Source organism: Cynocephalus volans, chromosome 7 (assembly GCF_027409185.1).
Source record: "Cynocephalus volans isolate mCynVol1 chromosome 7, mCynVol1.pri, whole genome shotgun sequence".
Lineage (NCBI taxonomy): Eukaryota > Metazoa > Chordata > Mammalia > Dermoptera > Cynocephalidae > Cynocephalus > Cynocephalus volans.
Genome location: NC_084466.1, coordinates 769,616 through 785,110, shown reverse-complemented (window position 1 = coordinate 785,110; position 15,495 = coordinate 769,616). Strand labels below are relative to the sequence as shown.

General features: G+C 55.2%; 1 protein-coding gene across 1 annotated transcript in view; it reads left to right on the top strand.

Annotated features, from left to right (window-relative positions):
- The first annotated feature begins 943 nt into the window (after positions 1-943).
- Positions 944-15,495, top strand: part of TMEM255B (transmembrane protein 255B) — a 42,972-nt gene continuing 28,420 nt past the window's right edge. The window contains exons 1-3 of the mRNA XM_063102125.1: positions 944-1,002; positions 8,534-8,672; positions 11,334-11,396. Coding sequence (XP_062958195.1) covers positions 944-1,002; positions 8,534-8,672; positions 11,334-11,396 — 261 coding nt within the window. The remainder of the gene's footprint in view (positions 1,003-8,533; positions 8,673-11,333; positions 11,397-15,495) is intronic.

The window sequence follows — 15,495 nt, the reverse complement described above, 5'->3', positions numbered from 1 at the left end:
CGTTGTTTTAGGCGCTCCCCTCATTACTGGGGAGGCGAGCGTTTTGTCAAGCTTGTTGGTCATTCACATCTCTTCTCTTATGAAGCACCTGCTAATATCATTAACTCGAAATATTTTTAAAAATAAATTAATGGCCTTAAAATTCTGTTTTATCCGCCTGCTGCTCTACAAGGCGGCCCTTTCTGGTAACCTGTTTCCTTCCAGTCCTTTCCCTTCCCACGCGCAGCTCGGGACGTTTTACTCAGAACGACCCCAGTGCTGTGAGGTGGGAGTGAGTGGGTGGCACTGGCAGAGGGTCTGCGGGCCGCCCCTGGCGCGCCCGGTGGGCTGCAGAATGCACGTCTCCGGTCGTTCAGCACTAACTGAGTTTCGATGCTGTGTGTGACCCTCTGAAGACAGAGATGAAGGGCTGGCCTTGCTGCCTGGGGAGCCCTGTGCCCGCTGGGGGGACAAGCCCACCGTTACCGACTCAGGTGTGCGGCCAAGAGCCAGGTGCCCGCAGCAGCGGGGAGGAGCCGGTGGGTCAGGTCCCCGGCTGGCCTCCCCGCTCCTCTCCACCGAGTCCCAGCGTCGCCGGCCTGTGGCGGCTCCGAGCCCAGCGGTGGGGCGGACAGGAAGCCACAGAAGCTTCTCCAAGTATATTCCATCCTGGGTCTGTCCTCCGCCAGCAGAGGCAGTGGCAGCGCAGGAACCGGGTGGCGGCTGGAGGGGGCGGTGGCCGGTGGCCGGGAGAGAAGGGGGCAGAGAAGGACAGAGGAGGAGGGGAGAGGAGGGACCAGACGTAGAAAGGGGGGACCGAGTGGGGACAGAAGGGGACGGAGGCGGGGAAAGCGCGCAGAGGAGGAGAGACGGGGCGGCGCTCCCGGTGGCTGCTCCAAGCTGCCACCGCGCGGACTGTCACTGTCGCACGGGGCGAGCCGGTGCCGCGGCCGCCGCCCCCGGGATGCAGCCACCTGTGCCGCCGGTGCCCGGGCCCCGGGCGCTGCTGGACGCCGCAGGTGAGCTGGGGCGGCTGCGGGCTCCCCCCGGGCGACTCTGGGCTCAGGGCTGGGTCCCTCCCGCCTCCCGCCTCCTTTGCGCTTTGTCTTTGGAACGCTCCGCACTGGCTCAGGCCGTCCGTCCACCTGTCCGTCCGTCCGTCCACTCGTCCTCTCCTACTCCCTCTCGCCCGTCCCCGCTGTGTTCCATACAAAGAATAGACCGTGACACTTCCCCGTGGGACGGCCCCGAAGGCTCTGCTGTCCGTGTCTTCCGCCGTTTCCTGGGACGAGCTAGTTTCCGAGCGCTGACCAGCTCATCCCCGCGTGGGGCGGCCGAGGCCCGCCTGGCCTCCCGCGGGGCCCGGTTCAGCCCGGCTCCGCACGCAGCTCCCCGCGGGCCCGAGTCTCTGGTTCTTCCGGTTCCACAATCGAGCGCGGTGCGGCCTCCAGCCGGGCGGGCAGGAGCCCGGGGCCTGTCGCGCGCCCCCAGGCCAGGTCCGGGCGCGGCGCGGGCGTTGCTGTCCTGCCGGGAGGCCCGGCGCTTCCCCGAGGGGCAGGGGCAGGGAAGACCCGGAAGAGGAGAGAGAGTGGCGGCGGCGTGAGGGCCCCGCGGCGCCTCCTGGGGCACTTCCGGAGCCTCTTCAGGAGCAGATTCGTTAACGTTGCTTTTAAACAGTGAGGGATCGGCCGCTCCTCCTAAGACAGCCCGACCCGCTCCCCGCGCGCTCTCTGAAGCAGGATCTACGTCCAAACTCAGTTACGTGTCTTTTCGTCCTCTAGGACACCAGCCGCCGTATTCGGGGTAGTGATGACAGCTTTACTTATTAGCTAGTTGTCATTGTTAGAACACTGTCAGAACGACTTGCTGGTTAAAAATAGCGTTTGACTGTTGTTCCGTGTGACAAGCAACTTTGAACCTCAGCACACAGCGCCAGCAGCTGGTCCTTGGTTAGAGAGCACGGGTCACCAGTGCCGCTGGGGTCGGGTTAGGGCGGGTTCGCGCTTCCCTGTCATTCCTCTGGGCATGTGTCCCATGTCAAATCAGGACAAAAGGAACACTGGTGGCCGAGGGGCACCGTCTGCCTTGGGTTACTTTACCTGGGACTATCGCCTTGCCTCCATGACTGGGTGTCCCACACGAGTAAATGAGGTCATTCTTCTTTTGGGGACTCAGGCCTTGCTGGCAGGGAGGCCACCTCCCAGCCTTTGTGACATTTCCCTTCCTGGCTCTAAGAGAGTAAAGAGGGTCCCATCTCCGTCCTGGCGCAGCTCCTCAGCTAAGGCCAGTCGGGTGGGGGAGGGGCGGGAGCGCGGGGAGGGGAGCCCGTGGGGGTGACAGGGCCACACTCTGAGATGTTCTGGACAGACAGCCGGGAGGCAGCCGCGGGCCACTCAGCCTCACGTCTCTGAGAGTCTCCCTTCCGTTCCCAGCTGGAGAAACACTGGTTTAGGGTGACCACGGTGCCATCTGACGGTTCACGCTACCCACGATAATTAATACTTTCCTTACGGTCACACACAGTCTGTCACTGGATCCTTGTAACAGTCTCAAGAGGTGGGTGAAGCAAGTGGTTATTACCATTTTTGTTTCACAGATCAGGAAACTGAGGCCCACTCATTCACTCGACACAGGAGACATGTCTGTGTCCTACTGTGTGCTTGGGCACCAGGACGACCCAGTGAACGAGACGAATGCAGCCCCTGCTGTCATGGAGTCCTTCCTCTGCCAGGCTCGGAGGGACTGAGTCGCTGCCCAGAATCACACGGCAGGTCTGGGCAGACCCACGACTGTCTCAGCACAGGCCACGTAAGTGGCCACAACAGTTGTACCCGACAGCTGACGTTCTGATTGAGCACCAGGACACTGTCTTAAGACAATCAATGCACGTAACAATGTTCCTGCTAATGATATACGAGGATAGGGGAAATCATTCAGGTTATTCTAGTTCTCTCTCTTATGCGAAACCCCCCTTGTCTCCAAAACCTGATCTAGAAATGCGCGCACCTCATGGTGACTGTACAGACGTACCACCTTCTTTTCTTGGGTTTGTCTCATGTCTCCTTATCTTTATGCCACGTCACGTATTTATAGAAAGTATTTGAGGCTGGGATTCTTCTTTTTGTCATCTCTGTTGTGCCTGGAGTGAAAATATTACAATTTGTGTCACTAGAATGAAATTATTTAGACCTTTCCTTTCTTGTCCCGTATCAGTTCTGCTGGCTGTCTTTCCAGACCTTATATTAATCTCTGAACCTGTGATGGAAATGCTGACAAAAAGGGGCAGTTCACATCTTCTGCTTCTTGTTATGAAGCATTTTGGGGGAAAGTCAGGCCGAGGGAAGAGTGGGGAAAGGTGAAGTCACGTTGAACGGGCAGGAGCATTTCCGCGCTCTCAGAGGACAGGCGTCTCACTTTCTGCCTAGTGGTTGGCAAGTCCAAGTGTCACTGACTGCTTTGACAGGGGCTGGCCGGATGCTTTCAGCCTCGTGGATCTGGTGAGACCCCATTAATCATGCCAATGAACCCAAAGGGAGCCTCCAGCATTAGGAATCAGAATGCAGTCGAGGGGATCTGCCAGACGGAAGCCCGCGGGAGGACAAGCCGAGACCCAGAAGGCGCCTCCTGTGCTTTGAAGCAAATGCCCGGTCATCTGGTTAATTATTCTGGGCGTAGTAGGTGTGTCATGCATCTTATTAGGCAAAAGAGCAGGACAAAATCGTGTGAGAGTGACAGCATTTGTCTGATCATTTTCTCAGATACTTAGTCCCATAAAATTTAGTTTTAGAAATTCCACTGCTCTTAAAACACGTTTACACAATTAAAACATTGAAGGGAAACCTAAGAAAAAGGATGGTCAGGGAAGAATAGGCGAAGAGGAAACTGTGTGAAGCAAAAGCGGCGGGCGTTTGGTTTACCTGGAGGCTAGTCGGGGTGACCTGGAAAGCTGCAGACGCTGGTCCTGCGCCGGACACTGAGCGAAACCGCAGGGCTCAGCTGCTCTGCAGGAAGCTGAGTTGGGGCCCGCTCGCTCGCTCGCTGCAGCTGTTCTCACCCATGTGTTATTCCACAATAACAGTTGTAACATCCAAAATGTAGTGCAAGATATAGTTTCAATGTTTGTGTCCATTTTTCTTTCCAGTTTACATGCCTTTTAAAAATTAATCAACCAGAACAGGTTTTCACCTGCAGGGCTCCTTCCATCCCTCACTCATTCGTCCCCGAGGTGGCTTTCCCCTTCCCCTCCTCTGCTTTCGGACAGAGACCCCAGGTCTGCTGCCGTCAGTCCTGCAACCACCGAGCTCTCGGACTCCTGGGCAAGCCGCCTTGCAAGCACGTTCTTCGTTTCAGATTTTTAACAAATTGCAAGAATTAAGTGGGAGAAAAGGCAGATTATAAAACATTTTGGTCCCAATTTAGGGAAAAATGCTTTAAAAAGTATATAAGTGTATCAAAAGAAGACCATAAGATTATATACCTACCTATTAATTTTGGTAGTGTGGTTACTATAAGTTTGATTTTCTCTTTTGTGTTTTATGTACTTTATAAATGTTCTACAAAAAATAACTGTTGCTTATATGAGCAGAATAAAAATCATAATTTTAAATATAAAATGTAGTCTCCCTTTTCCTTGTAAAAATGTCATTTTCACCTTTACAATATTTTCCTGTCAAATTAGGGTTAGTTTTTAGTTCACAAAATGATGAGAGATGCGGGAAGGAAAAGTCCCCGCGGTAACTGTGGAAGTCGGACGCGGCAGAGGAGACGGTGCACGCGTGCCTGAGAGGACAGGCGTGGGAAGGCTGAGCCTGCTGGGGTGGCAGAGGCCTGGGGGTTGTCTGCTAAGGGCCAGCAAACAGGAAGCATGTGAGCCGAGCTCCTGCCTCCTCTGCCCAGGGCGGACGTCACCAATCCTCCAAGGCACTTGTCAGACCCCCCGGGCCTCGTGCAACCTGAGCAGGATCATCTACAAAACCTCAGCTGATACATGAGGAGACTTGCTTTGCAGCACACAGTGAGCAGAGCCCATCTTCTCGAGAGTCTGCCATGGCCTGGTCATCAGGTTAGTGTCCTGCCTGTGCCCGGGGGACGGAGCACCTCAGGAGGGCTAGTGCATGGTGGGACATGGGGAGGGGGTGTGACTACAAATGTGCTGAGTTTTGAGACATTGGGCGATGTTGCAGAACGGGTTGGGTCACTAGGCAGTCAGCATCGTCTGGGCTCTGTGCGTGCTGTCTGCTGTCCACCCATGCGTCCCCTCGCTGGCTCATTAACTCATCCCCTCAGTGCTTACACAGCATCACCTCTGCAGAGCTACCTCAGTGGGACTAGGAGACACACCTCGTGCACATGCCATGGAGGGTGGGTCACCTGCAGGCACGTTTGCAAGGCTGAAATGGGAGGACGTGCTCCACCTGTAGCACGTGGTGGGCCACTGGGGCTGCAGTCTCGCTTGACTCTGCGGTTTAAGTTGTTACATGTGAGACTAGACCCGGGCTCTCAGAGCCTTGGGATGATGTCAGGAACATGCTGCCTGCAGCCATGAGAGCCCCTCTTGCAGCCCCCCAGGACCTGGAGCCTGGGCGGCAGCTGGGTCTGAGACTGAGGGGGCCCACGCTGGCTGGATGGGAGCCAGTGGTCTATTATTTTAGTGAATGAACTGATCTAATCCCCTCCGAGGTCAAAGTGACAAGTGGTTTAGGATGATATTCTCAGGAGAAATGTGTCTGCAAGGGTCTGGAGGAGGGTGGTCGGGCTGTGTGGAATCTGAGGGGCCTGCACAGGAATCCACACAGCCTCTGGAATGAAGAGTCACAGTTGAGAGATTCGCCCTTGCTGGGTCAGCGGGATGAAAACGGCTCTCAGATTAACTGAGTGAGTCTGCACGTCCACGTGTCATCCAAGTCTGTGGCCATTCTTTCCTTGGGCGATTCAACCTTGACTTGCCATTAGCTTTGCTATAGGGTCACAGGCGTCAGTCTGCAGAGGTGGACCTTCTGCAGTGTGAGCAATGTCTGCAGGTGGTGGCTGTGTTGGCGGCTGTTCTCAGTATGCAGACTGCTCCCTGTTAAACATGCACATGCGTGCATGCATGCTCTCACGCACGCATGCTCACACGCACTCATGCACGCTTACACGCACTTACACATGTGCACCCGTGCATGCACACTCTCACACACGCATGCTCATGCGCACTCACGCGTGCACACTCACATGTGCACACACACAAGGTGCTGATTTTTATCTCTATTTTGTGATGGCTGGCCACTGTAGGATCCAACTTGTGACCCTAGTTTACAAGGCTGCACTCTAGCCAACTGAGCTAACCAGCCAGCCCCCCAAGGTGTTGATTTTTAAGACTCTGGAGCAGGAAGATGCCACATTTTTCTTGCATCCCCTGTTCTGCGTAGAATCACACAGGGATCAGGCTGATGTCACTTCCAAAAACCAAAATGGAACAAAACAGGAGTGTTGGACTCGGTGCTGAGTTTCTCTCCCCCTGTTTCCCCTTGGCTGCAGCCTCTGCCCCAGTGTGAACTCCCTGTCCTCCCAATAAGTGTGAAGAAAGGTTTCCTCCCACGTTTGCTTTCTCGAGTTCGGCAATGGTTGGAGGAGGTTAGGCTGGGTGCGGTCACTGCCCGGCGGGGGCAGGGACGAAGGCTTCGGGGACGTACAATTCAGGAGCAGCACCGGGAGGGCCGTGCAGACGTGTGAACGGTGCTGGTGCTGGAAGTGAGCCAGCCGTACCCCAGCTGACGTTTACTGAGCACCTACTGTGCCCCGGCACGGTGCTCGGCATGAGGGGTACCATGGGGAGCAAGGCAGAGCCCCACCCGCCCTCATGGGCGTGTTCTCTGGGGGACAGATATCGAGTAGGTGAGTACATCAGCCTGTGAGGAGTGCCAGGCAGGCCCCTGCCGGTGTCACACTGGGACCTGAGGGAGGGACAGGGAGGGGATGGCTGGGAAGAGGTCTCGGGTAAACCTGCCTGCAGCAGCCTGGAGCTGAGAACGGGCAGGAAACTCAGAGGCTGCAGGAAAGCCTGGTGCAGGGCCGTTAAACTGAAGCGAGGACTTTTGGTTTTTGTCCTGAATTCAGTGGGGAACTATCAGTCACCAAACCCCCAACGTACCTGGATGATTTATCAGACCATGTGCTGGAAACACGGGGCAGGTGGGCTTTGAGCAGTGCCATCGAGGCGTGCCTCCTGGCTCTTCAATCCTCCAGCTGGTTTCTGGTGGCACCAGTGGTGACCAGGGCAACTTGCACCTGGCTCACATCAGAGGGAGAGTGAGGCTCCCCCCCCACCCAGCCCTCCAACTCCCTTCCAAGCTGCTCACGGACCAGGCTGGACCGTTGCTGAGGCTGGGCGACGCCGTGAGGCTCAGGCCTGGGCGACGCCGTGAGGCTCAGGCCTGGGCGACTCCCTGAGGCTCAGGCCTGGGCGACGCTATGAGGCTCAGGCCTGGGCGACGCTATTGAGGCTCAGGCCTGGGCGATGCTATGAGGCTCAGGCCTGGGCGACTCCCTGAGGCTCAGGCCTGGGTGACTCCCTGAGGCTCAGGCCTGGGCGACCGTGAGGCTCAGGCCTGGGCGACTCCCTGAGGCTCAGGCCTGGGCGACTCCCTGAGGCTCAGGACTGGGCGACTCCCTGAGGCTCAGGCCTGGGCGACGCCGTGAGGCTCAGGCCTGGGCGACGCCGTGAGGCTCAGGCCTGGGCGACTCCCTGAGGCTCAGGACTGGGCGACTCCCTGAGGCTCAGGCCTGGGCGATGCTATGAGGCTCAGGCCTGGGCGACTCCCTGAGGCTCAGGCCTGGGCGACTCCCTGAGGCTCAGGCCTGGGCGATGCCATGAGGCTCAGGCCTGGGCGCTGTTCATCCCAACCAGCACTGCCAGTCTGCAGGACCCTGGAGCTGGAGCTGGGAGCTCAATTCAGGACAGATGGCCTGCTGAGTGCTGGCCACGTGAGTCATTGTATGGCCTCCAAAGTCCCTGCCTCACTGTCCTGGACATCACCTCTCCCTTGGGGCCCCCCGATGGGCCCCCATGATTTGGGCCCCGTGACCCAGCCCCAGTGCTGTGCCCACTGTGTTCTGATTGGGTGGGGGGTGCCTGTGTGCTACTGGCCATTACATGTTCTGGACACCACTGGGCCACCCACAATCTGCATGCAGTTTGGTGAGGGGGTCCTCAAAGGAAACCCTGGGGCTCTTGGGACAGGGGAGGGAGCAGAAGCACAGGGTCCTCTGGGTGCCGGGGATGGAGGCGAGGGTTGGGGACCCTCGGGGTGGAGACCAGCGGGGGTCTCTGTGTTGTTTAGGAGCCCGGCCAGGAGCTCCCTGAGGTGGGGGGGGTTTGGCCCAGGGGTTTTCAGAGGCGGCTTCTGAGGTGGGTGCAGAGCCCGTGCACCCCGGCCCTGAGTCCCCCGAGCAGAGCAGGTCCTGTGGGTTCCGGAGAGAAGCCGCGGAAGCTGGGAACGCGCTCCTGTTGGCCCCGACGCCCTGGCCGAGCCGCCGTCTTGCTAACGGCTCCTGTTTGTCCTCCTCACAGAAGGTTCGCGAGAAGGAAGAAGACCTCCCTGTGGTTTGTGGGGTCTCTGCTGGTGGCATCTGTCTTCATACTGACCGTCGGCCTGGCCGCCACCACCAGGACGGAGAACGTGACCGTGGGGGGCTACTACCCAGGGATCATTGTGAGTGCCACTGGGACCGGGCCCGTGGGGTCTGCTGGGGGGCAGGGCTCTGAGCATTTTCACTGGGGGGTGACACTTTCCAGCTCCACAGACACTTCTATTGGCATTTGTGGTTGGCAGGATAGTGAGCCCAGAGATGTCCACGTCCTAATCCCCAGAACCCATGACATGTTAGGTCACAGGCAGAGGGGAATTAAGGTTGCTGGTCAGCTGACCTTAAAATAGGGCGATGGTCCTGCGTCACCGAGAGGGACCTGGTGTAATCACTGGAAGTCCTCAGAAGCGGGGGAGGGCGGCCAAGGCATGCTGAGGTCTCTCAAACATGGAAGAGGCCAGGATAGATTCTCCCCTGGAACCCCAGAGGAACCAGCCTTGCTGACACCTGGATCTTAGCCCCGTGAGACCAAGCTGACCACTGAGCCCTGGGAGGTGGACAGTAGCTTTAAAAGATTCCTCCCGAGAAGGCGCAGCTTGAGGATTGCATTAAAAACGTGATCATTTTGAACGACCAGGAAACGATGGCATCGACACTGTCCCCTCCCAATATCAGAGTCTGGACGGTCACACTGCGCGGTAAATCCATGGCAGCCTGATCAGACCTGGCAAGGATCGGCCACCCAAATTCAAAATTATCAGGAAGATTTTTGAACTATGAATTTACGACCCCTGTTGCTAGTAATAAAATTTGCCCGTGGCGTCTGCACAGCGACCCTCTGTCGAAACGACCTCCGAGCAGCCCATCAAATGCACAGAACCTTGTGTTGCTGTGTCACAAAGTGCTCGACCGAGATGTTTCAGAAAGAAGCTTATTTAAGCACATTACTCTAAACGTATTATTGATATTAGTGATAATATCGATAATTTTAGCAAGGATGGAAGGTTTTTGGCTCTCAGTACTCAGAAATATTTTACGGGTGTTGGTTGCTTCATCTTTGTATTATTCCTTATTTGTGCATTTTGTCAATGCCTTACAAATCTGCGTGATACATAACTGATGAATAAACACACAGTATCTGTGCAGAAGATGTTTTCCGGATAAAACCGGACGAGGCCAGTGACCCACTGGAGACCCCTGCACAGGGGCTGTCTGAGACCCGGAATTTGGAGGCTGGTGGTCCTGAAGATCCATCATCCCAAATTATTAGCAAAGCGTCCAGAGCAGCCTCGAGCGGCAGGGCTTTGTCCTGTCCTCGAGCCTCCCTTACTTATATTTCCCCCCTGAAAACTGCGTTCAGACCAGGCGCGGGCCTTGTGGAGCTTTGCTCTGTAGAGCATCTGGGTCCTAGCGATGACCTGACACTTCATCCACCAGAACGAAGGAGGCGACACATGAAATTAACCTAAAGAAAACGTGGTTAGAAGTCACGTCCGTGGAGAAGACAAGACGGGCCCAACACAGAGACTTCAAGGACAGAGGCGATCGCAGGAAGACACGGGCCAGAACGAAGAAACACCTCAACGTTTGGTAAAAAGGACTTTTTTCCAAATCAAAGAAAGTGAAACTTAGACATATTTTGATACATTTATGTTGGAGTGGAGGCTTGACATTGTGAGCCGTGGAGTAGGCCTGTGGTGTTTCCAAGCTCAGCACACGAAGACACGGCCTCCGTATTCCTTGAGAATTCTCAAGTCACTGGAGAAAACCGCAGCATAACTGCAGACATGAATAGGTCCAGCTTTCAGCGCGTTAAATCTGATGCCACATCGGCGGGTTGGCTGTCCCGGGTGGGCTGCTCATGTCTGCCCCTCAGCGTCTGCTCAGATGTGTGACCGGCCAGGACTCTCCCGCATGACGCGGCTCGCACCCAGACCCCGAGGTGGTCTCAGCAGGCAGCGCCGTGTCCGTCATGAGAGGCACGTCCACCGGCCGCTCTGAGCGCTAGTGGGCATTGCTGAAATGCATGTTCTTTGCACCGGTTTTAAAGATTCTTTCACCCGGTGGGCGTGACAGGATAAAGCACTCAGATGGAGGGGTCCTGGAGCCCGGCCCTCGGCCCCAGCGTTCCAGCTGCATTTTCTCCTTGGGGAGGCGGAGAGCAGAAGCTTTCCCCTCGTGGAACGAGGGGCCCCCTGGGAGCTCTGGGAGCCTGGGCTGCAACCCGGGGACCCCACTGGGCTCTCACACCCCCACCTGACTGTGCCCGAGCCCCTGTCCCCAGCCGCCCCCCCCCCAGAGCCTGGAGCCTCCTTCCTGGCTCCCACCCCGTTCTTCCTGCTCACCTGAAGCAAACGCCACAGTTCAGCGCACGTCCAGGTGGGCATTGGCAGGTGACGCTGGCTGAGCGGCAACTCTTCTGAAACCCAGTTGCTTTCAGTTTCTTGTGTCTTAGCTGAGTGAGGCATTCTGGGATGCTCGTAGGTGGGCCGGAGAAGACAGTCCAGAAGACAGGTGCTGAGTAGCCCTGGGTCCCCCAAAAGATGCTGTCCCCAGAAGGGGCACAGTACTCTCTCTTCCTGTCACCATGGAGAAGACCAGACAGGTCCTTCCAGCAGCTTCTATTTCACTCCCCACGTCCGCGAACGCAGCTGCAGTTCAGGGGTCGAGCCTGCCTCTGCCCGTGGACGGCGTGTGCCTGGGGGGCTCTATTACTGGTACGTGCCGCGCTAGCCACTGGGCTCGCTGACCAGAGTGTTTCTCTCTTGTGTTTCCTTTGATCTCAGCTGGGCTTCGGATCTTTCTTAGGAATTATTGGCATCAACCTGGTGGAGAATAGGAGACACATGGTAAGACACGCGTCATCTCTTCCACACACGGGGTGGGCGCGCCAGCCCTCTGCGGAGGGTGTCACTGCGGCCACTGGTGCCCCTGAGGAAGGTCCCGCTTCAGCTGCCCCAGCCCCAGACAGGACCAGCCCTCAGGCTTCCCACAGTCACTGCAGGGCACCGGACTCGGGGCTTAGAGGGTGTTATCCACATTGTCGTCTAAGCGAGCACCCCCTAGATTGTGGGGTGCATCCTGCAGCCTCACGGGGTGGTCCCAGCAGCCAGGCTGGAGGCATGGGGGGCTCGGGAGGGGACGGCAGACTAAGTCTCGGTGTGTGAAGCCCAGTCACAGCTCACGTGCTCGAGCCTCTCTTCCTCTTGAGGCGAGAGCCCCCGACTGTCCTCTCACACCCAGGCTTGCCCAGACTGAGGGGGACAGGTGCAACCGGGGGCGGGCGGAACGGGGACCGGCAGGGGCAGCAGCAGCCAGGGTCACTTCAGAGGCTGTCTCATCGACGCACTGTTTCCAGGACTAAAGCCATAGGAACAAGTAGTTACTTTTGCAGTTCCCAGTGGCGGCCAGTGTTGAGTTAAGAGCAGCGTGTGCGTGTGTGTGTGTGGGGGGTGGGGGTGGGTCTGTTTCTGCCTCGTCTCCAGACCGCTGCCTCCGACCTCGCTGCTGTTCCCAGCCTCAGCCGCCCACCTGCCATCGTGCGTCCTCAAGCTCATGGTGACCTGCTGGGGTTTTCACCAGTGTGTGAACGTGAACCCCAGACGGCAGTGGGACTGACCTCTCCTGCCTGAGTCCCCCGTTCCCAGCCAAAGGTTGACCTCGTGGCCCCACGTGGGGTCCTATGAACTGCCACTGTCGTTAGGTGGCTGCACGGGGACTGGCCTGGGTGAGGGTGGGAGTCCCTGGGGGCTGCAGAAAAATATTCTGGTGGGACAAAAGGTTTTGCCCTAAGTGTTGGGGACAGTGACGCGTGGCCGTGTGGCCTGCCGTTCTTGGCCGGTGCCTGCAGAGAGACGGGCCAGAGGCTCTCCTCCTCGCATCTCATGGTGGTGGGGTCGGGGCTCTCCTGAGGACGGTGGTCACTGCTGACCAGGCTGGGCATAGGCCCCGCACATGCTGGAGTCGGGGAAATGGGTGTCAGGGAACAGGGGCCGCCTTTGGGGGCTGGCCCACCCCCGGGGGATCTCTCTGGGTGACACCCACTCTGGGTCCGTGAGACCACTCGGTGCCTTCGGGAGACCGGTGGGGCCAGCCCCGCCCAGAGTGGAGGCCTCTTGGCCAGTCTTTCCACATGATGTCCCCAAAGAGGCAGGGGCAGTGTGTAAAGCTGGGAGTGTCACTACGCAGGTGTACAGTGGTGTGGGCCTGCGCCGGTCCAGGGAGGCCTATTCTTTCCTCTCCTTTTTTAAAAAAGCAGCTTCGATGAGCCACGACCCACACTCCGTGATGTCCACCACTTGAAGTGCACAGTTCAGTGTTTACAGCGTGTTCACTGACACGGGCACCCACCAGCACGTGTTCCATCACTTCAAGAAGAAACCTGTGCCTTTGGTTGTCACTCCCCAACCCCACCCCAACCCTAGGTGACCACTGATCTACTTTCTGCCTCTATACGTTTTCTACCCTTGTCTTTCGCATGAATGGAATGTAATATGTGGCTTTTGTGTCTTGCTTGTCTCGCTGTCCATCCATGTTGCAGCACGTGTCAGAATTTCCTTTATTTTTATGGCTGAATGATACTCATTGTACGGATAGACCACATTTTTTTAACCCATTCATTTGTTGATGGACATTAGGATGGTTTCCACCTTTGGCTATTGTGAATAGCTCTGCTGTGAATATTTGAATGCAGGTTTCTGTATGGACATGTTTTTATTTCTCATGGGAACATACCTAGGAGTGGAATTGCTGGGCTGTATGGCAAATCTATGTTTGATCATTTGAGGAACTGCAAGACTGTCTTCCAGCGTGGCCACAGGGTTTTTCATTCCCACAAGCAGGGATGAGGCTCCGATCTCCCCATGTCCTTGCCCACACTTGTCACCGTCCAGCCTTTTGAGCTTAGCCATCCTGGTGGGTGTGAAGTGCTGTCACACTGTGGTACTGATCTGGGTTTCCCTGGTGACTGATGTGTGGAGCGTCTTCTTGTGTGCTTATTGGCCATCTGTGTGTCTTCTTTGGAGAAATGTTTATTCAAGTCCTTTGCCTATTTTGCAAGGGGGATTAGTTGTCTTTTTATTATTGGGTTATCAGAGTTCTTTATATATTCTAGATACAAGTCCCTTTTCAGATATGCGATTTGCAAAGATTTTTCTCTCATTCTGTGGGTTGTCTTTTCACTGTCTTGATGGTGTCCTTTGAAGCACAAAAGTATTTTATTTTGATGAACTTCAGTTTACCTATTTTTTCTTTTGTTGGTCATGCTTTTGGTGACATATCTAAGAACCCATTGCCAAATCCAAGGGTGTGATGATTTACCCCTATGTTTTATTAGAAGATTTTTATAGTTTTAATGCTTCTATTTGGGCCTTTGATCTGCCTTGAGTTAGTTTTGTATGTGGTGTGAGGTAGGGGTGCGTCTTCACGCTTTTGCATGTGGGTGTCCGGTTGTCCCAGCACATTTGTTGAAGAGACAGTTCTTTCCCCACTAAGTGCTCTCGTCAGTCTTACTGAAAACCAGTCGGCCATAGACGTATGGGCTTATTTGTGGGCTCTCGATTCTGTCTGTTCGTCTGTGTGTCTATCCTTGTGCCAGTCCCACACTGTCCTGATTACAACAGCTGTGTCGTATGTTTGGAAATCAGGAAGGGGGACTTCTCCAGCCTTGTTCATCTTTTTCAGGATTGTTTTGGCTAATCTGCATCCCTGGAAATTTTATACAAGTTTAGAGTCAGCTTGTCAGTTTCTACCAGGAAGCCAGCTGGGATTCTGGTGGGGATAGTGTTGAACCTGTGGATGAGCATGCAGAGTGTTAGCGTCTTAACAACATTGTGTCCTGGCCCGTCACAGGGAATGATTTTCCATTTATTTAGGCCTTCACTAATTTCTTTGAACATGTATTGTAGTTTTCAAAGTACAAATTTTGCACATCTTTTGTTAAATGTTTTCCTATTTTATTTTTCTTGAGGCTATTGTGAATAAAATTGTTTTCTTAATTTTATTTTTGGGTTGTTCATTATAGCTGTTTAAAAATACAGTTGATTTTTATGGGTTGATTTGTACCCCACACCCTGCTAAAGCCTTTTATTGGTACCAGCAGTTTTTTTCTAGTGGGTTCCTCAGGAGTTTCTGTCTACAAGAGTATATCACCTGCCAGTAAAGACATGTTTGCTTCTTCCTGTCCAACTGGATGCTGGAGTCTACTTCCATGGCTTTGGTTAAAGAAATTGGGTGTGGACAAGAAGATGACTATCCAGAAGTAACAGCAGCTTCCAGAGTGTTGGGGCTGGTGGCTCTGAACAGGTGTCCCTGGGCCCAGTGAGGCAGGCCAGGCCCCCCAGATCAGAGCCTGTGACAGGCTGCTCGTGATGCCTGCACAGTCTCCACTCTGCCTTTTCGGGGAAAGCGTTCTTCTGGGGTAACTTGGTATAACAAACATGCATTTCAGGGTCTAACAATAGTTTAACACTTATGGTAGCTGGAACCTGGACCCACCGTAAGTGTTGTGTGATCTTGGGAAACTTGCCGAGCTGTCTGGAGCCTCTGCGTCTTGGCTGGCAGCGAGGCTGGGGCGTCAGAGTTAACGCCTGTGAGAATGTCTAGCGCAGCGCTGGCCATGACCGGTTTCCAGAGAATAGCAGCCATTGTTATTGTTATACCGTTTTTAAGCACATAGATTAGTCAGAACGTTCAAGTTGCTTCAAAAGGAGACACCAGCAGGCAGAGAAGAAAGAATAAGTGTATTTCACATGCATCCAGGTGTATACGGACACTTTTTTCCTGATTTGTTTTTATTTTTAACTTTTACCATAGGAAATCTTAAGCATATAGAAAAGTAGACAGAACAGTAAAATGAAGCCCAGGTACCCCGCCCACGGCCTCATGGGTGGCCAGCTCGGGCCGGCCGTTTCCCCTCCTGCCACGCCCTCCCTTCCCGTCTTGTTTTGA